Here is a 26,230-nt window from a genome sequence, read left to right on the forward strand (position 1 = left end):
TGATAGACTCTTCTTTGGCAGGTGCTGAGTTATCTGCTTACCAAAGCCTTATATCTGTTCACATCGATCCTTATGTTAGTGCAGTTACATAACTTACTTACTGTAAATGAATACTATGTCTTGGAAATCAAAAAGCCAAGAGAAGAATTTTGAGTGTTTTCATTCACTAAGAAATGATAAATGTTTGTAATGGTGGGTCAGAGGAGATAGCGTACATAAAGAAAAGGTGGAACTGGAGAAGAGTTGGCTTAGCAGTTAAGAGTATTTGTTGCTCTTGCAGAAGACGTCCTAGTTTCTATTCCCAGCATCCACACAACCATGCATAACACTAGTTCCAGGGAGATTACCAGGCATGTACTTGGTACACATATATGTATACTGGCAAAACATTATAACGTACAAGGTAAAGTAAATAGATAGAAAAAATAAAAGCTGGATGGTGCTGTACTGGTAAGCCCAGCTTTGGGGAGGCAGAGACAGGAGAATCTGTAGGTTCACTGCCTAATCATCCTGACCTGCTTGGCAGGTTCCAGTCCCTGTCTTGAGCTGTTTCTGAGGGTGACACGAAAGGTTGTGTATATACACAGAGACACACACACTATAGAATAATCCTTCTATAAACATTTTGTATTTAGGTTGTTTTCATAAAGAACCAGTGACAAAATAAATGATGTATTATGACCTACATGAGAAAGAACATTGATAGAGGGACTGGGTCTATGGTGAGTATCAAAAGGAGGAATACATACAGGTTTTAAGTATGCACACATTAATTTTGAAATTATTTATTTGCCTTTTGCAATTCCTTTCAATTGCATGGTATACAGAGCTTCTTACTCTGCTTAGCACACAGGAAGAACATTTCAGGGTGGTTGAGAAAGAGTAGCTGCAGAAGCAGAAGCACCATGCCGGAGGGGAGAAAGCAGAGCAGCAGCCTCACAGTTGGGCTGTGCTGTGCTGCTGAGAGATCCATCCAACTTTACAGTGGGGAAACTGTTAAATGCTGGTGAGGCTGGAGACAAGAGCAGGTTGTGGAAAGCATATGTCTGGAAAACAATCCCTAGACTGGCTCCCAGGAGCAAGGTCATGAGGTCATCCAGTCTGGGTTGGCTTCTCCTGCTCCTCATGTCACAGTTTTTTTGTCTTTTGAGTCAATATTGGATTATTTTTATAAACGGTGATTTATTTTTCTATGTATGAGTGTTTTTTTCCTGAGCATATGTCTGTGCACTGAATGTGTCCCTGGTGCCCTTGGAGGCTAGAAGGTGTCAGATCTGGAACTTAGGAGCTGCTATGTGGGTGCTGAAAACTAAACCCAGGTCCTCTGCAAGTGCCCATAATCATTGAGCCATCTCTCTAGCCCAGGCTTTTTGAAACAGTTTACAGGGGAAATGTTAAAGATGAGGAAAGACAGGAAATGGGATCCACATCATAGGTAGGGAACTAGGTATATAGAGCCATTGAACCTTAAGTTGGTTGTTTGGCTTTTCTGCAAAACGTTTTTAATGTAGTTAACTTCTGAGAACAAAAACCCATTCATTTTTATGTTTTTCTTTTTCTAAAAGCTATCATATCCAGGCTATATTTAGGCACCTCGTCTTCATTTATGAGGTGTGGTTTTGTTTTTTTTTTTTTGTTTTTTTTTTTTCAGAAGCAATATGGGATTATAATTGCTAGGAACTAGTTCTCTTTTACTAAAATATTAAACATAGATACCATATTTTATCTATATACTTTTATTATTTGTATGCACTTATTTATTATTTATTTATTTTTAAGGCAAAGTTTCTGACAGTCCTGGAACTTACTCTGTAGACCAGGCTGGCCTCCAACTCACAGAGATCAGCCTGCCTCTGCCTCCTGAGTGCTGGGATTTAAGGCATGTGCCACCACTGCCGGGCTACATACTTTATGTATACACAAAAATATTAAATTTGAGAAAGAAGGCTATATTTTATATATCATAAGATGGCTTATCAGCTTTTATAATGCTATTAAATAAGTTATTTGTTTATTCATTTCTTTTATTCAGTTGTGAGGTACAGTCTTGTGTTGTTATCCAGGGTGGCCTTCAACACTAGGGCTCAAAGTAATCCTCCTGCTCCAACCTCCCAACCATAACTGGAACTGCAGGTATGCCTCACCCTCAGCTCATTCATTGGCTTTTAGTTTTTAAGGAAAGTGACTTGAATGTTTGTGTAACGAGACTTGAGGAAATATAGTAAGGGCTGTAGGTTAGGGTTTTGAACAAGAGCAGTTGCCATTCTGTAATTGCCCCCTGCTTTGTCATCAGCAAATACCTGTTCCCCTCTAGACATGTATTGCCTGCTGGGTTTCACTGCCCTTCATTACATATTACAGATACTCTTACTATTGCATTTATTGACTGATTAATACAGATTAGAAGTTATCTTTTTTCCCCAAAGTGAAGTTTTGATTGAATAGTCTAGGAAACGGGATCATTTTAGTTTTTAGAGAAATTAGCCTTCCTTAGGATAAAGAAGTAAATACTGTTGTTTTCTTGCATTTATTAATTTGTTTGTTTGTTTATTGTTTTTTTTTTCAGCCAGGGTTTCCTGGCTTGGCTGTCCTGGAACTTGCTCTGTGGACTTCAAACTCAGTACCACTGGCCTCTGCTGGAATTAAAGGCATGTGCAACCACTGCCTGGATGTTTTTTATTTTTTAAACTAATCACTTAATATGTTATATAAAGAGTGCAGACAAATGTTTGAGAAATTGTATCCCCCCATAAGAGGCGGAAATCTATATTTGAATGGGTAATAGGATATGATGTGCAGTCTTTGAAGACAAAGGTGAAGTGAATAGAGATTTTTTTTCCCATACAACAATTAAATGGTGAGTTCTCCATGACAGATTTCTTAAGAGGATATCTGGGTCTTGAAGGTCTTCTGTGTTGGGCCACTGGTTCTGAATTCCATGAAACAAATTTTCTTTTCAAATGTAGATGGGTGAAGATTTTTTGGGGAGTGTCAGTGGTCTCAAAAGTCAGCAAACTTCCAAGAGAGGGAGTGCACGGGTGCAGTTTCTAGGGTGCAAACAATAGAAAAGATTAGGACTAGGCAGCCCTGCTTTTTGTCAGAAAATTTCAGTACATCTGAATTATTGCAAAATTATTCTTCTCTTTCTTTGGATTCTCTATGCACTTTGTTTTGTTTGAGACATGGTCTAGCCATGTATGTAGTCCAGACTATCCTCTAACTTGGGATATTCCTATCTCCACCTCCTAAGAGCTAGATTACAGGTATGCATCACCTTATGCACATCTTCTATAAAGAGATGGCTTGAGTAAACAGAGGCACACAAATTGAATTGCAGTAGCTTGACAACAAATAAACAGGACCAAACAGCAGACATCTATGCAGGGATGGAAGAAAGCACAGATAAGCCAGCCAGGCACGTTGAATAAGTCAAGAAAATGATGGCATACTGACTATTAGGTAAGACTTTGAAAGTCTTGGGACATTAAATCTAGATTCCCCCAATATATATTAGTTAGATGGCTAACTTTTCATAAAGATTTCTTTAACGTTTTGATTAAAACCTTTTTTGTCTTATGCTATCCCAGTTTTAAGTTAGTTAAATAATTATGTTTGTTGTCTTGAACCCTGCAGAGACTCCAAGTAACTACTATAGCTTTTTCTGATTTTCCTGAGTTTCTTTAGTGGCAAAGGAAGATACATAAATCAACCAAGTCTGCATTTTAGGACAGTAATCCTAATGTGGTTGTCTCCTTTTCTGCCTGGCTTTTACTTTTGTGAAATTGTGTGAAGAGTTTATAGAAACAACTTCTCATGTTTAGTGGAAAAGGACACAGTATAGGATAAGTGCAAAAAGGTCTGCATTTTGCCAGGCTGTGATTGACTGCATGCTGCAAGTTTTTGGAAGTAAAATTCCAGAGCCATTTAAATTCCATTACAGCCACATGCAAAATGAAAGATATAGGACTTTTTCATGTTGTTTTTCCTTATAAACAATACTGGGTGATGATTTGAAGTTTGTCAGAATATTAATGAATAAAATAACATCTTCCCTAGCAGAGGCTTATCTAATGAGATGACCCAAACTCTCAGGTTTGTTTTGTTTTATATTAATAAGAATGCCAGCTAAAAATGTTTCCATTTAAGTGTCCTCTGTAGAAGTTAGTGAATGAAAATGAGGGCATGACTCTTCCTAGGTATAGTTGATGAGAAGGATTTTATTGTAGATAGAAGGGAGAGAACAGTCAGACTGAACCAAGGCATGGGGAGTAGGGTGAGAGGTAGAGAAGAGAGACCAAGTGGATCAAGAGAATGAACCAAGAGGCCAAGAGCTCAAAAGGGCATGTAACCCAAATGACTGAGTATACAACACTTAGAAGCTGGGAAAATGAAAGCCCAGCCTCTGGGCTGGAGAGGTTTAGGATAGGTGGCAGGGTGGTAAGTGCTAGGAGGAACCGTAGGTACTGAGTGAGACTGGTCCCGGGTTTCTTTGGGACCTGACAGTTAGTTGTAACTGTTAAACTGTGTCTATATATGATCAATACATAAGATCTAAATTAGTTTTTTTTATTGCTGTAACATTTAAAAGTAAAATTTTGATATATTTCTTGTGAATAGATACCTTTCCAGTCAGATTTTGCTAATTGTTGTATCTTGTGTCTGATTTTATTAACCCTGTCTGATTTTATCAACAGCAAAAACAACTCAAACTATAAAAAACAAAACAATAAAACACACCCATAAAGGTGGCGCACTCGGGAGGAAGAGGCAGGTGGATCTCTGAATTTGAGACTATCCTGGTCTACAGAGCAAGTTCTAGAATAGCCAGGATTATACAGAGAAACCTTGTCTTTGAGGGTTGGAGGAATTACACCCTTCTTAGCTAGAGAGATGGCTCTGCAGTTAAGAGCACTGGCTGCCCTTCCAAAGGATCTGGGTTCAGTTCCCAGCACCCATATGGCAGCTCACAACTGTCTTCAGTTCCAGGGAATCTGGCACCCTCACACAGGCATACATGCAGGCAAAAATAAATAAAAATCACAGTTTTCCCATCATTGGCGTTTTCAGTAGAAACACAGGTGTGTATGCATAAAGAAATTTAAAATAATCAGTTTGCTGGCAGCATCTGCTTAGGAGTATTCCAGTATTGGATGCCAGTGTGGATGTACAATCAAACAAGGAGTGAACTGAGATTGAATTCATTACTCTCATCTGCCAGTACCTTTGAGTGGCACATTTACTATTAGGATACTTGTTGAAGAGGCTATTATAGAGACACTAAGTCTGAAAAAAGCTAGAGTCACAGCCTTCCTGGAGATAGTAGTCCTTAGATCTGTAAATACTTCCACTACTGAAGATGAATTCTGTTTGTAATCTGTATGAGGTAAACGAAAACAGAGTTGCTGCCCCTGAGGAGTCCACAATTACTTTTGTGTGTATGAAGCCAAAATGCATATTTCCGAGATGTCTGACAGCCATGAGAGAATAGGATCTAGCAGCATGGGACACATGAATGAGACACTCCAGTTCCTATCCTGTCTTACTTTCTTACAGCTCTTGAAATAGAAAGGGAATGTCACTAAGAGCCTTTTTCTAGCCCTAAAATCCTGCAGGTATGTTTTAGTAACTCTATTAGCTGCTTTGACAATCCCATGCCCCCCTTCCACCCCGAATTTATTTAGTTTCAAAGAGGTCAAAGTCTAAGAACAATTTGACTTTTAAAATTGATTTCCTGAGGGATTCAAACAGTACCTAAAGCAGGTCTAAAGGCCTATTTTTCTTATTCAGGGAAATTTGTTTACTTCTAGTTGAATATTCATTACGGTTTCTTTTTCTAACTTGCAAAATTTATTTTTATATGTGTACATATATGCTTGTGTTTGTGTGTGCACATGCACACACATGAGTCCACAGGCCCAGGCCCCCACCCATGTCAGGGTGCATTCAAAGTGAAGACAGCCCTCTGGAGTCCTTTCTTTTCTGTCACCCTGTGAGATCCCAGAATCAAGCGCAAGTCTTGGGTCTGTGCTCAAGTGCTACTCTGAGCCGTCTCATTGGCCCCTCATTTTACTTTATGTTTGTATTCTAAAAATTGTAGTTCTTTGAGTAACTGCCCGTATAGTAGAATTTTGTCCTTACCCTTGTGTTCCAACCCTGAACTTACTGGTCCCAGTCATGAGACTGAGAAGAGACCTTAGTAAACTTCATACTTAAAGTCATTGTATAAATACTGATGGTAGAGTAGAGTAGTTGGCCATTGTTTTTTTAGTGATGCTGAAGGAAGCATTAGTGGGCTGAGTTGTACTGTTGTATCCTTGCTACAGTGTTCATTTCTCTGCAGTATATAAGAAGTATAACTTTAATCATACATTGTTAATCTCTTTGTTTATTTCTTCCTAGTTTCTTTTGTTTTTTAAATAATTAAAAAGATGTTAATTTAAAAAAATAGAATTTTACTGACTATCGTTTTATATAGTGCTTTTTTCCCTTTTACTTTGTGGGTTTTGTCAATTCTTCAAGAGATGCAATTGATTGTACTAGTTTCTGCCTTTCTGTAGTTGTCTTATTTCCTTTTATGGCTAAAGCTAACACAATCATTGTTCATAAAATGGTTTATGTGTTTTATTTCATCAGGACACATTTTAAGTATAAATAAACATGCTGTTTTAAGTGAGTATCAGTAATATATCCAAGTTATACGTGTGTGCTTATTTTTTCTTTTTAGATTTAAATACACAAAGATAAAGACATTATTAGGACCCTCACTCAGCTGACTTGTCTAGCGGGTTTCAGCTGCTGCCATCCTGTGGTTTTGTCGTCCCCCCCCTTTGAAACTTTACTAGTATATTTAAAAAACAAAATTCAGATTCTATAACTTTGCCCATTTCTGTAACAAACTGCATAACAAGTAATTAAAGGAAGGAAAGATTTTCTGGCTTGGAGCTTGAGGCTATAAATTCTTTCTTGGTTAGAAAGGCACAGTAGTAGTATCAGGAGGTGGATCAGTCATAAGCATCCAAGGTTTGGAAGCAGAGAGGGTACAGTAAATGGGGCTGAGCTATAAAATCCCAAGACCTGCTCCCAGTGACTCATTTCCTCCAGCATGACTCCACCTCCTGAGGTTGCATAACCTTTCAAAACCGTGCCACCAGCTGGGGACCAAGTGTTTATAAATACATGAGTCTATAGGGGAACAGTTTACGTTCGAATTGCAATATAGATGTATATGTGTATTTCATTCCACAAGCTATTTATTATAGGATAAGTCTTTGACTGTAGTCAAAGTTGGTCTTGAACCCTCAGGTGACCCTCCCAACTTGGCCTTCTAAATAACTATGTCTGTTGGAGTAGTGTTACCATACTCAATGAATAAAAGATTTTGGTTTATGTCTCTTATAGACAAGCTCATTTTAAATAGAACTGGAACCCCTTGATTGACTTCACTAAAATTACTATCATTCTGTAGTATCCTTTTTATCTGTGCACTGTTTTTTTTCTATACCCAAGATGAAATTTTAAATTCAGTTTGACTCAAAATCTCAACAGTTCTCACATTACACTAGATTATTTTGATGGAAGTTTCTGTAGTTTGTATATTTTTCTTCCCTTATAATATAAATGTGTTGTATTTTTATAGAAATGAGGTCATTTTCTTGTTCCACATTTTGGATTTAGCTGATGGCTTTGGCTTATTTGACATGAATTTCTTCAGTCTTCTCTTTAAATAGGGAGTCAGATCTAGAAATTTGATTAAATATCATGGTTTTGTTTTATTTCTATAAAAATGCTTCACAGATGGTACTGTTGTCCATCAAGAAAATAATGCCTGAAGTTCCTATGACAAGACTGAAAAATAGCCCCAGTCAGTATCTTATTTGCCATTTATAAAATTTTCATCAGCTATGCAGTCTAAAATTTATCCACCCTGCTCCTCCTGTGAGTTGTCGCCATTGTTGGTAGGTTTTTGTTTTCTAGTCTGGCTCATGTCGTCTGTCTGGGCTGACTTGGAGTTCCGTCTTCTGGCCTCAGACTCCTGAATGCTGAAATTACAGTCCTGATGTCACTGTGCCCAACACTAAATTTTGAATATTTTTATTTAAAATAACTCGTTCTCCATTAACTAAGGCTTTTCTTCCTTTGGTAACTGTTTCGTCATGAAATGTGATTCATCTAGGGGAGGTGGAGTGCATGGTTTCCCTCACTATAATCTATAGGGTAATGAATTGGTACCCTAGCAGACTCCAGAAGCAAGCTCTATAGAGGTGATATGTTTAGCTTTCACGGATTTTTATATACCATATTTTATATACAGTCAAGACCACTTCTGCTATCTCTTTGTGTTCTTGAAGTGTGACCCCATTTATTGTGAATAGATTCTTTGTTTTCATAGTAAAATGTTCCAGGTTCATCTTATAAGGAATTTCTGTGAGGAGAAAAATCAACCTGCTTGATGTTAATGGCCCTGTAACTTTTTTTTTTTTTTTTAATGTTGAGTCTCATGTACTCATTTGGCCCCAAACAGCTGAGGATAACTTCGAAATCCAAATCCTCTGCCTCCATCTTCTGAGTTGTAGTACAGGCTGATAGCACCACACCTAGTTTATGGAGTGCTGGGACTCTAACCCTATATCTCTAGTCCCTTTTGTCTTCTGAGCAACTTACTCTTTGCTTGTGTTTGTATGCTGTTATGTGGTATGTATTTGTGTACATACACATAAGTGTGCATATGTGCACATTTATATGTATGTGTGGAAGCCAAAGGTCAACATTAAAAGTCTTATCAACTTTTTTTTTTTTTTTTTTGAGACAGAATCTCTGATTGAACCTGAGGTTCAGTGTTAGACTAGAGTAGCTAGACAGCAAGCTTCAGGCAGGTAGGTCTTCCTGTTGCTGCCTCCCCGATGGTGGGACTGCACCTAACTTTTTATGTGGATGCTGGGGATATGAAATCATACTCGGTGCTAAGTACCTTGTTGACTGAACCATCATCCCAACTTCAAGCAGCCTACTCAATCCTCACTACCATTCAGAGAAGAAAATAAAGTACTGTAACAGCAAAAACCAAACTGAACAAGGTACAGAAACACAGCTAAAGTCAATTAAAGCCCATAACGCCTGTGGAACAGAAAGTGACAGCAATAATGTATGCATGTGCTGTGAAATTCAAGTGGTTTCAGTTAAAGGTGAGGAAAGTAAATAGAGAGGGGCCTTAGGAAGCATAACTAAAATAAAGGAGGAAGAGTTTTTAAAAGTTAGCACAGCAATGAAAATAAAGGATTGGATAAATATAAGAAAGTGGGAAAAATAGCTCTAAAAGTTAAAATACTATTCAAAGTATAGTAAAAAGGAAAGAAAAGCCAAAAGGCTTGTAGGAGTAGTTTTTCTCTGGGTTCTCCAAAATTGGATTCTCATGGTGGGTGGTGTCGGTTAAACTTGGAGACTCTATAGTTTATGTTGATACCGAGCACATGCTAGACGGTGTTACGCGGCTGTCACTTGAGTCTTCACTTTAGTAGCTTCTCTTATTTATGTGCCAGGAGCCTCTGATGGTCACACTTAACTCTATAGCCTGTGATCTGGGCAGGTTCTCCCCTCCTCTCCCAGGCCCCCAAACTGTACTCTGAGACTTACTCTCAAGTGCTTTGGAAATTAGGGAAACAAACAGCACTGCGATCTCTACAGGTGGACTTGGATGCTTTATAAGATAAAGCCATAGTCTAGGGCTTCAGGGTTCAGCTCCTGCAGCAGCAGAGCTGTAGACAGGGTCTCCAGAGGTTGATCCATTCCCTGCTTTTGGGCTGAGGTTATCAGGTTTAGATGGGACTACCTTGCCCACTCCCTGATTGAACACTGGATCCTGTGCTGCTTCCTTTTGCATCGGGGGGGGGGGGGGAAAGCCTTTGCACACTTCGGCTGTTCCCATCAACTCCCCCTTGTGCTTCCTTTTTTACTCTAATTCTTTGAAAGTGTTCCTTGTTACTCTGACTCTTGTCATTCACTACAACTCAAGACACAGCTTCTACTCCACCACATTCTCTGAAACTCAGACCCGTAGTGTTTTATATATCTAAAATCTGCCCTTCAAAATGGACCTCATTGGCCTGGGGAGATGGTTTGGTAACACTTGCTGCACAAACATGAGGACCTGAATAAGTCTTAGGTACTCATAAAACAGTGGACATCTGTAACCCCAGCATTGTGGGTGCTAGAGACAAGAGGTGCTAGAAACTAGGGTTGGCTGTCATCCGGCCTCCAAATTTTGGAGAGCTTGTCTCAAGGATGTAAGACAAAGAGTGATACAGCAGGACACTTGATATTCTCTGGCCTCCGTGTGCATACATACCCACACTGCCCTCCCTCCAGCTTTACTAGGTTTTGGGGGGTGGTGGATGGAGTAGTTTTTCCTTGCTCAGGTGATTCAGAATAATCTACATACATAACTTTTATAATGCTCATGTTTAGGGCTGGGGATGTAGCTAAGGTGGCAGAATACTTGTCTAGCATGCTCAAGGTCCTGGGTTCAACTTTTAGCACAGCATAAAATGGAGGCAGTAGAATCAATAGTTTAGAGTCATTTGACTATGTAGCAAGGTCAAAGCCAGCCTGAGCTACAATCCTCAGGGAGTCATGGGGCCTCATGAGCTCCCCTGCTATGGCAGGTTGATGGCCCCAATCTTGTACCATAATCATAGCTGTTGTGGGCTCAAGAGTATAGTGGCTGTGTCATGCCCAACAGAGAACATTGGAAAACATTTTCTTTCTTTTGGTTCTTACATTCTTTAAAGCCTTGGGGTAGGTGATTGTAGATGTCCCATTTATGGCTGAGCGTGCAGCAGTTACAGCTGCCACTGCAGCAGAAGTTTCTCAGGCTAAAGCTGACAGCTTTTGGACACAGCCTAATTATTTAGAAGGCAAATTGTTGGGTATATCATGTCTCTATTGAAATAGCAGTAGTTCCTCACCAGGGCCTATGGCTTCCATGGTCCCGGCTTTTGACCAGAGTTAATGAGACCAGAAGTAAATACCTACTGTGGAGTGGGTCTCAGTATCAGCCAGAATGAGATTGGTTACTCCCGTAGCGGATGTACCTCTTTCGTGCTTGTGGGGCACACCCTGCCTGACTCTTTGATAATATACCATGCAGGACCCACCTCAGAGTAAGGCTTGGTGAAAAATCTCCCTCAGAAACCTGCATAGCCTGTTCTGGCACTGTGAAGGCTAGCCTTCAGGGAGGAAGTTTTTTGGTTTTTCGAGACAGGGTTTCTCTGTAGCTTTGGAGCCTGTCCTGGAACTACCTCTTGTAGACCAGGCTGGTCTCGAACTCACAGAGATCTGCCTCCCAAGTGTTATGATTAAAGGCAGGCACCACCACCGCCCGGTGAGGTAGCTTTTTTTTTTTTAAATCTCAGTTCCAGTTTGATTTCTCTATGGCCTACAACTGGACCATTAATGTCTTCAGCAATAAGGCTATCTATCTGGTGAGCTGTCAGCCACTGAGACAGTTTCCTCTACTGATTGGTGTCCTCAGGTCTTCCTGATGAACTACTTGGCAGGGAGTAGTAGCTGGGGAGAGGGAAGGTAGAGTCGCTGGACTCTTCATTTAATAACCTATGGCTTCTGGGATTCAGATTATCTGCCCATGCAGGCTACCTAAGTTCAACCCCTTATTTATAAACTGGTTTACCAAGTATCAGTTTTCCTTAAGGCTTTTTCATAGATCCTTAGTTTGGGCTGACCTCTCCCGAACCCTCTCCTGTTTCCTTATTTCATTCTTAAAACTTTGTACGCCCTGTTGTTCCCCTGCCACCCTCATAGCACATATGTTCTTAACACTATCCTTCTCCTGAGGCTGCTTGTTACCTGTTTTGAAATTTCATTTCTCGGGGCTGGAAAGATGGCTCAGAGGTTCAAAGCACTGACTGCTCTTCCTGAGGTCCTGAGTTCAATTCCCAGCAACCACATGGTGGCTCACAACCATCTGTAATGAGATCTGGTGCCCTCTTCTGGCCTGCAGGCATACATGGAGACTGAACACTGTACATAATAAAAAAAAAAAAATCTTTTTTTTTTTTAAATTTCATTTCTCTTTCGAGGCAGGATCTCGTTATGCAGCCCTAGCTGGTCTGGAGCTTGCTTTGTAGATCTTTCTGTCTCATGTCCCAAGTTTTGGGATTAAAATGCCTGGCTGAAATTGCTTTTGATAATCAAATAATTTCATTAATTAAAGTATTAGAAATTAGAACCAGGTGTTTGAGAATAAGGAGAAGCATTATAGAGGTTAAAAAGCCTTCAACATCCTTAGCTGTTGGGTAATGCACTTATAGCCACTTTGAGATTCCTTCTCCCCGTCAGAATGCCTCTCACTAAGGAAGCAAATAATGAAGCTGGAGAGATTGCTCAGGGATTTGTGAGCCCTGGCTGTCCTGAGGATTCAAGTTCAGTTCCCAGCCTCCATGTGGCAGCTCACAACTGTAACTCTAGTTCTCGAGGATTGACACCTGATATCACCACTTTCTCTCCTATGGAACCTACATTCAAAATCTCTTCCCTTCCCTCTCCCTTCTGTGTTTGTGTACATATATTTGTATATGTGTATGGTCACAAAACTAAAAAGGGGATCATGAGAGGACATGAAGAGATCTTAGGGAGATGGGAAGTAGGAAAATGGAATACTAGGAGAAGAAAGGGGACCCAACTGGAGGGGACTGGACATGGGAGGGGACAGTGGGAGAGGGGAATGAATGAGGTCGAAGTGTGGTGAGGTGTGTGAAGATGTTGTGATCAAACTCATTACTTTGTAATGGTGAATAGCTTAAAATAGTAATAAGTGAAAAAACCTGCATGAGTAATGAAACAAAAGCGAGTTACTTAGGTACTTTTGTATTCTCCCCCACTTTTTTGACCTTCTAGTAATTGTTTTCAGAAGTAACTGAAAAGGTACCTAGCCCACATTGAACTCTTTATCTTATTTGTGTAGCATTAATCTTCAATTTAGAACTAAATGTTTAGGATTCCTCACAAAAGTCATGAGAGTTGTCTCTTCCTAAGTCATTTTTGAAAGTTAGATGAGGCATTCTATGTGGTTTATTGTCTACTGTTGAGTGTTTCCCGAATCCTCTAGAGTTTGTACAGCTGTACTGAAATATTTCCAGTTTCTTTCTAGTGAAATCACTTCCTTTGCAGTTACTCTTTAATGTAGCTCTGGCTTGCCTGGAATTTGCTATATAGACCATACTGGTCGAACTCACTATTCTCTTGCCTTTGCTCTGCCATCCCTTACCCACAACTGTTGTTGATGAAAGTAAATCAATGGGACCATTAAAAAACTATAAGATACAAATTTGGGGTCCATAAAAATAATTTCTGTTTTTAGCATTCCGTGGTTTTCTAGTTTCTTTTTTTTTTTTTTTTTTTGGTTTTTCGAGACAGGGTTTCTCTGTGGCTTTGGAGCCTGTCCTGGAACTAGCTCTTGTAGACCAGGCTGGTCTCGAACTCACAGAGATCCGCCTGCCTCTGCCTCCCGAGTGCTGGGATTAAAGGCGTGCGCCACCACCGCCCGGCCGGTTTTCTAGTTTCTTAATGTATACTTATCTGAGGTATACGTGTGAAATGGCTCTTATAATCAGTCATCTCATGTTATATTAAGTGTACATCAAGAGCATATGAGATCTACTTTCATACCAGACTTCTGTGCACAAGAATTGCCAGCCCTGTGTTGTATTAGATCAGGAGACCTCATCCTCAGTCACTGCATTGTTGTGTCCTTTGACCTGTGACTTCCTATCTTCTCTTTCCTTCCCAGTCCCTGAAAACTACCATTCTCTATTTCTGTGTTTATTTGACCTGGATTGTATTTGTAAGTGAATTCATAGTGTTCAACTTCCAGTGCTTGCTTTAGTTTTCCTTAGCCAGACGTCTCCCAGGTTTTTCTGTTCATTATGTTCAGCAAGCAAGACTCCTTCCCTCCTTCCCCTTATTCCTTCATCTGCTAGGGATTCTCTTCCTTGGCTACTGTGAATGATGCTGCAGTGGGCATAGGTTGTCTTCAGGAGGAACTTACTACTTTTCCTTTGGATGGATACCAAAAAATGGAATTGCTGGATCATGTAGTGTAGTAGTTTTATTTTTAACGTTTTGAGAAACCTCTCTACCATTTTCAGTAATGGCCACATGGTCCTTCCAGCAGCATTCTCTGTTCTCCACACCCTGTCAACACTTGTCAGCGCTTGTCCTTTAGAGCTGTCCTAACAGGTGCATGGTGGTACTTTTTGTGGTTTTAATTAGCTTTTCCCTGATGATTAGTGAGGTATTTTAATGTCTAAGTATGTTTGTCATTTTCCATTGATGGAGGGTGGGTGCTTACATTCTTTGGCCATTTTGAAGTTAGTTTATTTGGTTTTTACTCTTGAACTATGAATATTCCTCAGGTGCCTTGAATATTAACACCTCAGCTTTAGATTTTAAGATGAATTCCTGGGCTTTTCTGTGTTGGCACACAGTTTCCAAGTTTTCTGATTTCAGTTTTACCTGGTTGGTTTGAAGGAGAAGCTTGCTAATGCCTCAGTGAATAACATAAATTTTCTGGGCAGTTGTTTCTAAACTACTTGGGATCCAGAAGGGTGAACAGATATTTTAGAAGTATTTTTAGACTTAGTAGTTTAAGAAAAATTAGTCAAAGTGCAGAGTATAGAGGCTCACACTTGGGATCCCAGCATTGGGGAAACTGAGGCAGAAGGGTTCCAGTGAGTTGGAGGCAACCTGGACTCTATAGTAAGTTCCAGGCTTGCTTGGGTTGCAGGGTTAGACCATCTCAAAAATAAAACAACAAAAACTGGCGCTTCTCAAGTGACCCTTTCACTCCTTGTCATTCCCCAGCGTCCTGAGGTTGGCATTATACTTCTCCAGTGGAGCCCATGACTTCTGATCAGGACGCTAAAGTTGTGGCTGAACCGCAGGCACAGCGAGTCCAGGAGGGCAAGGACAGCTCTCATCTGGTAGGTGCTGCTGGAAAGAGGGAGGCCCAAGGGCACAGGCATCCATTTCTTTTTCTGATAAAGAACTCTACACTGAACTTTGACTCTTAGAACAAGTGTACGAATAAGTCGTACAGAGGCAAAAGGACTTCTTACTCATCCAGTGTTCCTGTCTGAGATCCCTACACCTAGAGAAACACATTTATTTAGGAGTGAGTTAGAGGTAAAGACAGACAGGGAAAACTCTGCTAAGTCTGAAAACAGAAACACACTTGTACAAGGGTAGTATGATATTATGCTGTTAGCGGGAACTTAGGCCTGCTCAGGTTTTTCTTGGCATCTGTGTGTGACATTCTTGTCTCTAGCAACAAACTGGATACCCTCAAGAATGAGGGCCTTGTGACCTGTTTTTAAAGGAAAGTCAGCTTGTTTTATGGTATATGGTATAGTTGAGAAAGTAGTGAAGGAAATTCTACTTTCTATGTTTTTATTCTGCAGTTCCCTCAAATAGCAAGCTCTAATATTTCAGACAACCCTGTTCATCTTTAAAAAAAAATACCTGTGCAGCTTTAGTGGCAGAAACTAAAAGTACTGGGTCAGTAGTTCTCAACCTTCATAAAGCTCTGACCCTTTAATACAGTTCCTCATGTTGTGATGACCCCCCCAACCATGAAATGTTTCTGTTGCTACTTCATAACTGTTATGAATCATAATGTAGATGTCTGATAAGCAAGCCAAAAGGGGTCATGACTCACATGCTGAGAACCACAGCACTAGATACAGAAAACAATAGACACCTGTAACTTTAGATACTTAAAGCTTTGTATTAAGAAAATGAAGTTCGGGGACCAGTAAAATCTAAATTAGATTCCCATATTCCACAGTGGAAGGAGAGAACCAGTGAAAGTGGCTCTTTGATTTCATATGCACACTGTGGCACCCCTCCTGCGCCCCACACACTCAATGTTGTAAACATACATCTAACATACACACAAATAATAAGAAATAAAATAATGGAAAAAAAAAAAAAAACGTGGGCTGGAGGCATATGGCTCCATCATTAAGAGCACTTGTTGCTCTTGCAGGGGACCTGGGTTTGGTTCCCAGCATCCACATCATGACTTAACAGCCATCTATAACTCCAGTTCCAGGGGACTTGACCCCTCTTCTTTCTGACCCCCATGGGTACCAGGCATACATGCAGAACATCCAGATACACATAAAATAGCTCTAAAAACTGAACACCTACACTAATATCACAGCCATTAGAGTAAAGTTAATTAGGATTTTTATTATACTTGTTTTGGCTACTTTTGAATTTTAATCCTGGTCTAGAAAGATGGCTCAATATTTAGAGTTCCGGCACGCCTTCTCCCCTCCGGTAGCTCATAACCTCTTACTGTAACTGCAGCTTCAGGCCATCCAGTGGCCCCTGAGGGCACCTGCGCCCAAGTGCAAATACTTGCATGCAACAGACTTATAATCAATTTTTTAAAACTTTTAATCCTAGCTGAGTGGTGATGGTGCACACCTTTAATCCCAGGATACTCAGGAGGCACAGGTAGATGAATCTCTATGAGTTCCAGGCCAGCATGATCTACAGAGTAAGTTCCAGAATAGCCAGGGCTACACAGAGAAACTTTGTCTCAAAAACCAAAACAATAACAAAAAATTTAATCCTGTCAAACAATAGTATTTAAAGTTCTAAGTAGTGTTGGGAAAAGTAGCTTTTTAAAACCACCCCTGTTGAAACTACCAGAAATTTTACTTAGTACTTCATTTTAAAGCTCCTCTCTTCTTTTGAATATACTTATTCATATTTTTTTGCAATGTAAAAACATGCATTTCCCCCCCCCCCCAGTGGGTTTGGTTTTCCTTCTTACTATGGTTTGAAATTATGTTTTATGTTAGAATGATGTAATTTTTTATCTTTTCAATTTTACAGATGAATGGTCCTATATCGCAAACCACTTCTCAAACAAGTTCCATCCCAGCTTTGACTCAGGTAATTCGTTTTCTAGATTTATCACAGATTGTCTAGCCACAGTCAAGATTGCCAGATGTGGCATTATCCCAAATATGTATTGTAAAAAGAATTAGAAGAAGGTTTAGGTTTGTCAAAAGGAGGACCCATTTGACAATGTGTCCTTGAATGTGTTAAGTGTTGATTTTGTCTCTTTTTCACAGTGGAAGTGTCAGATATATTTATTCTCAAGTATTCTTGACAGTGTTTTCAGTTCATCTGATTTTAGCTAATTGTAATTGAATTTTTTAGAGTATGCAAGTCAAATTCTAAATAATAACATATACTGAATATATATAACTCTGTTGATAAAAGATTTGCCTCACAGGTAAGGAGAGAGCCTCAGTACTGTATAAACTGGGTGTGGTGGCCAGTGATTGTCATCCTAGCATGAGAGGCAAGAAGCAAGAGTTCAAGGTCTAACTCTTACTGCCTTTCTGCAGCCAAGTTGCCCCAGTCAGTGTTCCTAGTGGAATTACTTTGGCCTCAGGGCCATTTTCAGTTGTTGATTCTGTTGCATTTCAGCATAAATGAGCAGAGATGCTGTTTGAGAGAAATGGTTAAGGACAAGCAATATTAATAGAAGTGCTTATTTTTCCGAGAAGTGCCAAGTCTTTTCTAATTGTAATATGGGAACTTGATTCTTCTTACGCACTAAACTCTATAGACAGCTCAATAAAGTCTGAACTATGTCAGAATGATCTTAAGGATTTCATTATATTTAATTATTCCTTCTATGTATATTGTACACAAGTCATAGTGTGTGTGTAGAGGTCAGAAGACAAATTGGGGGAGTCAATTCTCTCCTTTTTGCAGTGTTGGTCTCAGGGGTCAAACTTGGATTGTCAGGCTTGGCAGCCACTGTCTTTACTCACTAAGCCGTCCTACTGGCCCACTCAGAAATAATTCTTTAAAATTACTTAAAGATAACAAGATAAGAGAACTAAACCAAAGGAACTGTCTTGGGATGTAGCTTGGTGGTAGAGTGGTTGCTTGACTTATGCAAGGTTTAACCTCCTGCACCCCACCCCACCCCACCCATCAACAAACTATGCCTTTTGATGACACTGTTTCTGAGTGAATGTTTAGATTAATTACTACGTATCTACATACTGAATAGCAGGCTCACAGAAAGCTTGATGGTCTGAAAATAGCCGATACTTTTTTGGTTTAAAAATGACAACTGGGCTGGGCAGTGGTGGTGCATGCCTTTAATCTCAGCACTTGGGAGGCAGAGGCAGGTGGATCTCTGTGAATTCAAGGCCTACAGAGTGAGTTCCAGGACTGGTTTCATAGCTACTGGGAAACCCTGTCTCAAAAAAAAAAATAAATAAAAATAAAGAAAGAAAGAAACAAAATAAAAATAACAACTGTCTGCTTTTAGCGCAGTATCTTACAGGTTAAATATTTTTAGCAGTATATAATGCCTATGGGATTGTGTGTGTGTGTGTGTGTGTGTGTGTGTGTGTGTGTGTGTGTTTTGATTTTTGTTTGTTTCTTTGTTTTTCGAGACGGTTTCTCTGTGTAACTTCGTTGACCAGGCTGGCCTCAGACTCAACAAAGATCCTCCTACCTCTGCCTTCTGAGTGCTGTGATTAAAGGTGTGTGCCAGTATGCCTGGCAAGATTAAACTTTTAAGTAGCTGTAAAATGTAGAATTTTTTTTAAAAAAAATTCATTATTGCATGTGCACGCGTGTGTGTATGTGTGTGTAAGAGTGCAAGTGTACCTGTTCCAGAGCAAACGTGCAGGTCAGATGTTCCATCTGGGTGTTGAACTCAAGTTATTAGGTTTGCACAGCAAGCACCCTTACCCACTGTGTCCCCTTGCAGACTGGTAACTATAAGTGTTTAAGTTCCTGGTATTGTTTTCTTTAAAGGAAATTCTTTGGTGACTACTGTCTTATGAAATAAAATCCAGGAGATACTGAAATACTTGAAAAAAAAAAAAAAGACCAGAATTTTGAAATTTCTTCTTGCTGTGCTAATAATTTGAGTTGTTTTTAGAATTAAATTTATCCACTTACATGTTTCTGTTTCCCCTACTGTTCTGTACCTTTACATTCCATGTGCCGTTTGGATTTCAGCACAAGGAGTCTGATGAGTGCCAGGCAGGGCTCTGTTGTCATTAGGATTTGGATTTGAGTGGCAGTAGCATGTGACTGCTGTGCAAGGAGTTATTTTCGGTACTGTGTGTTGGCTTCTTTTCAGAAATGATAGCAAGTTAGTGTGAGACGTATTTGTAGAAGCTCAGAAAAGGACAAGCATTGTGATGTGCGTTTTTGAACTTTCGATATGGGCTGTTGCTTCAGCAAAGAATTAAGTAGTGATAGAGACAATGAGAAAATTGGCCTGTTACAAAAATCTGTGGAAGAGAAGAAACCGGAGAACAAGATAAGTAAAACTTTATCTTCATTATTTGATACCCTTGAAGGTGAGGAGCTTCACAATGTTGAAAATGGACCCAGCCGAGCAGCCGCTGGTGTCACTGTGTGGACTAGAGTTTTTACAAGGTCTGGGTACGGACAGGATCATAGATCAAAGCAGTCACTGAATTCTAATTTCTCTTCCACATTTGCGTTCTTTCATGGGTCTGAAAATTTGGATGAGGGTGACAAGAATTTAGATCCTGTTGTTACTGAAGAGAATTCTGAGATTGTCAGTGACCCAGTGTGTATGAGTAGTGCCGGGCAGGCTTGTTCTCAAGATGGCCAGCCTTTCTCCCATGTGCCCATGACTTCTGACCAGCAGGAGGAAACTTGTGTAAGTGACCATCTGCAGTGTTACCTGGCCACTTGTAAAAACTCTTTAATAGACAAAGAAAAAGTTCTAAATGTTCAAATAAGTAGTTTTAATGAGAATAACTCTGTAGATGTGTCTGCTGGAGAATTGCAAAATAAAAGCCTTTTTTGTGTTGGTGACAAACATTGTAAGAATTCAATGGAGAGCAAATTTTACAGTATTTGTGCTATAGATCCGGAGTCCTTGAACATGGAAGAAGAACTGTACACTCCCATGTATGGAGCAGCTGCAGAAGAATGTCATTCAGCTGTTACTTATGAAGTTTTCCGAGTGGATTGGCCTGTAGCTAACAGGGAAGAATGTGCTGCCTCAGATACTGTACAGAGGGCAGGAGAATTAAAGCTGCAGGATGAGGAGCTGTTACCCCAGGATAATCTGTGCCCCTGGGAGACAGAAGAAGCATTGAGCGAGGAAAGTGAATGTAGTGTGGCTATTTTGGTGGACTGTGAACCGTCTGATGAAGCACACATCAGTGACCTGCAAGCTGAGTCTCTGAGGGCAAAAGTTTATGCCAAATTCCCTAAAGATCACACAGAACATAGTACATTACATAATACTGGCCTACTCCCTGAATTAAATATTAACATAGGCAGTGACTCATTAAAGTGTCCTCGTGCTGTATCTGAAGAAAGAGAGAGCAGTGCTTCAGGTGTAGGAAGTCAGGTGGATGATTCACTTGTTAACTTACTTAATGACATTTCATATGTTGATGGGAATGGTAAACCTGAGGCTATAACAGTTAGTGCTGGCCAAAGTTTAAACTCTAAAACAGAAAGAGAGCATGACTCTGAAAAGCTACTAGAAGACAATGATTATTTTCACATCAGTGTTAACAACAGTCCAGGTAGGATCCTTTCCTTTGGTCTAGAGAAGATTGATTTAAGCCCCCAAAGGTTAGTTTCAGAGAGTTTAGTCAATGAATATCTCCCAGTTCATGCTAATCTCAGAGAAGTTTCCTTGAACAAACCTGATGGTCCTAATCCCGTACCCCACCGGGAGCCAGTGCAGATGAAGAAGCAGAACCCGAGAGATTGCAGTCTGGAAACCGGAAGTATCCAACTGGCAAACAGAGGTGAGATGTTCTTGTGTTCTGAAAATGGTTCCACTTACCAAGATGAAGATAGAATGAGCATTTTAGAGACTGAGAGCCTTGGCAATCGGGAGTTGAAATGTTGGTATCAAGCAGACCTTTGTGTAAGTAGTAGGACAGAAAAGGCTCAGAAAGAGACCTGTAATCTAACTCAAGTGGAATGTGAACCAGACACAGTAGGGGTGGTCCAGAAGACAGATCTGCTGAAGCTTGGACTTTCACAAAGAATGCCACGTGACAAGTCTTACGATCACTCCAGACCTCTTCAGGGCCCAGAAACATCCCCTGCTTTCATTTTCACCTGTCCTGACACTGAAGCAAGGGAAATAGCCCTCCATAATGACACAGGAGAAGAAGTGCATGTGAAGAGCTTTGTTGGTGCAGTACACAACCAATCCAGTGGGCCCTGTGCACTAGAAAAGACCGAAAAGGAACAACAGAAGGCTAATTATAGAGAGATCAGTGAGGAGGACATAGAAAATGCCAAGTCAGATGCTAAAACAATCTTTCAGTGGGAAACAAGTGTGCCTAAATGTAAAGTTGTGCTCAGTGGAAGCACAGTAACTTGTATTGGTTCCGACGAGGCAGCAGATCCTGATTGTGAAACTAATCAAATTGAAAATAATTACAAAACAGATGGAGTGAATGAATACCCAGACCATACTTTCGTACCACTTTTAAATCACAGTCCAGTGTCCCATGAAGCAGAGTGGGTTAATAATGACAAAAGCCCAGAACTGCATTTCATTAAGTCTGAATCAGTTAAAGAAGTTTCTAGTGCCTTTGGTAACAATGCGTCAGAATTGAGCAAACAAAAACTAACATGCAAAGAAGAGAAAGAGAGACTTTGTTTGGATAAGGACAGTATTGATCCTAACAGCATTGACTGCTTAGGCCCACGTCGGACAAAAAGAAGAAATGCCAAATCTGCCCTTAAAGAATCTACTTTAAATGGAGAGATGCAGTTTGCAAAAAACTCTGAGGTGACTTTTAAGAAAATGGCATTATGCAACACTTCTGAGGGGTATTCCTCTTTTTTTGATGTTGACTGTATACAAGTGGATGTGCCTGCAGATATTCCCAGTGATACTCTCCAGGCAATTCCTGCCATCCCAGCAGCCAGTAAAGAGTGTGCAGTGCCAAGTGGTGACTATGTTGCATCACCTACACAGGACATCCTAAATGTATCTGAAAATTCCTCAGAAATGGATTGGCACAGGATCCAAGAAGAGTTTTATATTCGTTGTTTGAATAAATTTTCCTATTACCCAACGGCAGGGCTAGCAAGTCAGGCACTTTCGGAAGAACTGACAGGTGGGTGTGGTAGATATCAAGTGGGCTTTCTCTGGGCTAACACAGCCCCAGAAAACATGACAGAAGATGCACAAATACTTAGTGAGAATCTGCACAATAAGCTCCCGTACTTAGGAAATACTTCATTTTCATTGGAACAGACCCCTTCTCCGCTGCCAGTGTCAGAGGATGGTGTTGTTTGGGGATGGCAGAGTAGAGGTGGACAGTTAGTAAGTATGCTGTGTCGGCGTTTGCTGTGTCGTGCTCTGGCAATCTTTACCTTCTGATTGTGTTTGTGAAGATTAGCTCATTAAGGTTGTAGGCAGTCTGGATGCATTTGTAAGACTGTGAATGCATGAAGCATCAATTTAACCTTTTTCAAATGAGAAATATATATTATTAATTGATATAATTAAACCAGAGTTTGTGTGTTAATTTGGTGCTGAAGCATGCCCCACTAATTACCCCACACAGCATTGTGCAGACTTACGGATACTGTTTTGCTTAGTGTCCCTTACCGTTTTGAGAGGGGTTCTTGTCAGATGGACAGCAGGAGGAGTTTCAGCAAGTATTTGAAGTCATTGACAACATGTTATACTTACAGAACACAAATATATTTCAAGTATGTCTTCTTTTTATACTATGTCTAAGGCAGAAAATTTGCTACTTGTAACTGTCCTAAAAGCTTAGTGTCAGTCAAAACCACCTGTGTACCAACCTCAGTGGTTTGGAAGAAACTTTGCTACTGATGTTGGGTAGCTAACTTGAGCATCTTTCTAGTTCTGTAGTGAATGCTTATATTATTCAACAACAGAAAACCAATCTTGCTCATTATACAGATGTACCGAAGTGTTAGTAATATAATAATGTTAGTAATGTTAGACATATACTCATCCCTTTTAATCTGCAGGAGATTGGTTCCAAGAGCCTATGGATACCAAAATCATTAATGATAAAAGTCCCTTTTATGAGACACACTACTGTATTTGTATATAATCTATATGCATTCTCCTGCATACTTGATATCATTCTAGAATACTTAAAATATTGGATACCATGTAAGATCTGTGGAATAATTACTATACTGTGTTGTTTAGGGAAATAGCAAGAAAAGGATTGTAGGGATACAGGATGTTCCCCCAAATAGTTTTGATCTGTGACTTGTTGAATCTGTAGATATGAAACTCATAGATACAAAAGCCTGGCCCAAAATAGAAAGATTTTTTTTTCTTTATTCAGCCAGTAGTTTATTTGTAGTGATTTTTTATGGAATCATTAAGAAAAGCTGTTGGTAATAGGAAGGAGATAGATTTCAGTCAAATACTAAAGAGAGAGTTGTAGAATGGGACGAAATAGGTCATGTAATTGAAGGACTTGCTCATTGGTCTGGTCTTGCCTGCCTTTCTCCATGCTCACATTGCTCTTGCACCCACATTTGGGAATGTCACCAGAAAAGTTAACCTTCACAGTCCTTTGTTTGTCTCTTTAACTACTTTTAGAGGACAAAACTCTATAAACAACTAAACTTTTAAGATAATATACAAAGAATCTTATTTAAATGTGCACAATTAGTAGCAACTACCAGTTGCTAAGTGCTTTGTACATTTATGCAGAGTACAGACTGAGTGCTGTCTTTTTCCTTGTGGCTTTATGCAAGATGCATGCTTTCTGTTTTAAATTGGCTTTTCAATTATGAGATTATTTCCAAGCAGTATACTGATGTCTGGTATTACTGTGTTTAATGTGTTGCCTTAATTTTCAAAACTTAATTTAAGAGTCTTGTTATAGGCATTATAGAAGTAACTTTATATCTGGCTGCTGTATCTCTGCTTTGCAGTTAAAGGGCGGCAGAGGTAGCATTGTTGTGGCTCAGAATATAGTCTTTCCTGGGGTGTTCCCAACTCTTTACTCCATTATCTCACCTATTCTAGTTTTTCCATCTACTTTTTCCTCTCTGACACTCCTCTAGTTTCTGTTCAATATCCTGTTGGCAGGACCAGTCTATTGTACATCTGTAAAATAAAAATTTGTGAGTCAGTGCTTTTTTAAGAAAAGCATAGGGGACTGGAGAGATGGCTCAGAGGTTAAGAGCACTGGCTGCTGTTCCAGAGGACCTGAGTTCAATTCCCAGCAACCACATGGTGGCTCACAACCATCGATAATGAGATCTGGTGCCCTCTTCTGGTGTGCAGACAGAACACTGTGTATAATCAATAAATAAATATTTTAAAAAAAGAGTGACAGCTTCCCAAACTTTAAAAAAAAAAAGCATAGTGTTGTGAATGTACAGCACATCAGAACCTGTGGATGGGATGCCTCATCTTTCAAAGAGAAGCACTGTTGACTTTTTATGTACAATCACTTTAGAATGTGGCAGCTCAGGTCAGCTTGCTTCTGGTTTTAATAACTGTTTCCAACCCACAAATTTTCAGTGTGTGGGGGGCGGAATTCTGGCTCATTGAGCAAGGCAGATTAAACTAGGATTCTTATAATCCTTTACAAGTTTCATCCACCATGTTTTAAGTAAATAATAGCAGGTTTTTCTTTAATAAAAATATTTTTATGTGAATTTTGAGAAGTCAGTTCTTGAATGTTTTGTGTTTGGTTATATAAGAGCACAATTTTCTAACTACCATCATTACCATTGGCAGATTATTTAACATTTTTTGGTCTTAGTTTTCTTGTGAAAGGGGGTGCTGGTGATACTTGCCTGTTAGGCTTGTTCTGATTGAAGTAGGAATGCAGGATGCAGTAAGATCTCTGCTGTTGTTATTACTGAATCCTAGTTAACTACTCAAAATTGTGTAGCACTCTTCATAGCTGGGCTTGAATGTAGCTGCTTAAAGAATAATGATTTCTTTCTTTTTTAAAGTTTTCTGTGTTTTTTTTTTTCTCTATGTCATCCTGGCCATCCTGAAACTTGCTCTGTAGACCAGGCTGGCCTTGAACTCAGAGATTTACTTGTCTCTGCCTCCCAAGGACTGGGATTATAGGTGTGCACCACCACCACCTGGCAAATTCTTACTTAGATTGATTTGTTTTATTATTTTATGTGCATGAATATTTTGCCTGCATGTATCTGTGTACCATGTGCGTACCTGGTGCTAGGGAAGGTCAGAAGAGGTCTTCGGTTTCCCTGGGACTGGAGTAAGAGGTCGTGAGCTACCACATAGATGCTGAGACTCAAACTCTGGTCCTCTGCAAGAGCAACATGTGCTCTGAACCACTGTGCCAATTCTCCGGGTCTCCCCACTTAAAGATTTGTTTATTTTATGTATATAGGTATTTTGCCTGAATGTATGCCTGCACCATGTGAGTGTAGTGTTTAAGGAGGCCAGAAGAGAGTGTCATATCCTTTGGAACTAAAGATGCATGCGCGCACATGCACACACACACACACACACACACACACACACACACACACACACACAGTTGTTAGCTGCTCTGAGTGCTGGGAATCAAACCTGGATCTTCTGAAAGAGTAGCATATGCTTAACCATGAGCCATCACTTCAGTATCTAAGATGTAATAATTTCTTAACAGGGGGCTGGAGGGATGGCTCAGAGGTTATAGAGCACTGGCTGCTCTTCCAGAGGTCCTGAGTTCAGTTCCCAGCAACCACATGGTGGCTCACAACCATCTGTAATGAGATCTGGTGCCCTCTTCTGGCCTGAGGGCATACATGGAGGCAGAATGTTGTATACATAATAAATAAATCTTAAAAAAATTAATAATTTCTTAACAGTAGGGTCTGAGTCATTTGTGAGCTAAAACCATGTCGTTTTGTGGAAAATGTAAATTTCTTGTGCTGTTACTTTGTTAAGTATTCATTCCGCATATTTCCCAAGTACCTTCCTACTATGTTCTAAATACTGCTGGATATTAGCGACCCAGTGCTACCCAAGTGTTGTAGACACAGACACAGTTCAGGTGGAGACACGGAAGACTAACCATGCCATGCTGTGATGACTCTGAGTGCTGTTGTGGGCACTCCACAGTCAGGAGACCATGAGATCTGTCTGTATAAACTACAGAACATACATTGTTCATGC

The 26,230-nt window shown here is 39.9% G+C and overlaps 1 protein-coding gene across 2 annotated transcripts in view; it reads left to right on the top strand.

Annotated features, from left to right (window-relative positions):
* Positions 1 to 26,230, top strand: part of Larp4b (La ribonucleoprotein 4B) — a 75,235-nt gene that overhangs the window by 13,275 nt on the left and 35,730 nt on the right. For both annotated transcript variants that reach the window (XM_038335158.1, XM_038335159.1), the window contains exons 2-3: positions 14,875 to 14,993; positions 16,918 to 16,977. In XM_038335158.1, the coding sequence (XP_038191086.1) occupies positions 14,913 to 14,993; positions 16,918 to 16,977 (141 nt within the window). In that variant the 5' untranslated portion in view covers positions 14,875 to 14,912. The remainder of the gene's footprint in view (positions 1 to 14,874; positions 14,994 to 16,917; positions 16,978 to 26,230) is intronic.

This window comes from Arvicola amphibius, chromosome 6 (genome assembly GCF_903992535.2).
Source record: "Arvicola amphibius chromosome 6, mArvAmp1.2, whole genome shotgun sequence".
Classification (NCBI taxonomy): Eukaryota; Metazoa; Chordata; class Mammalia; order Rodentia; family Cricetidae; genus Arvicola; species Arvicola amphibius.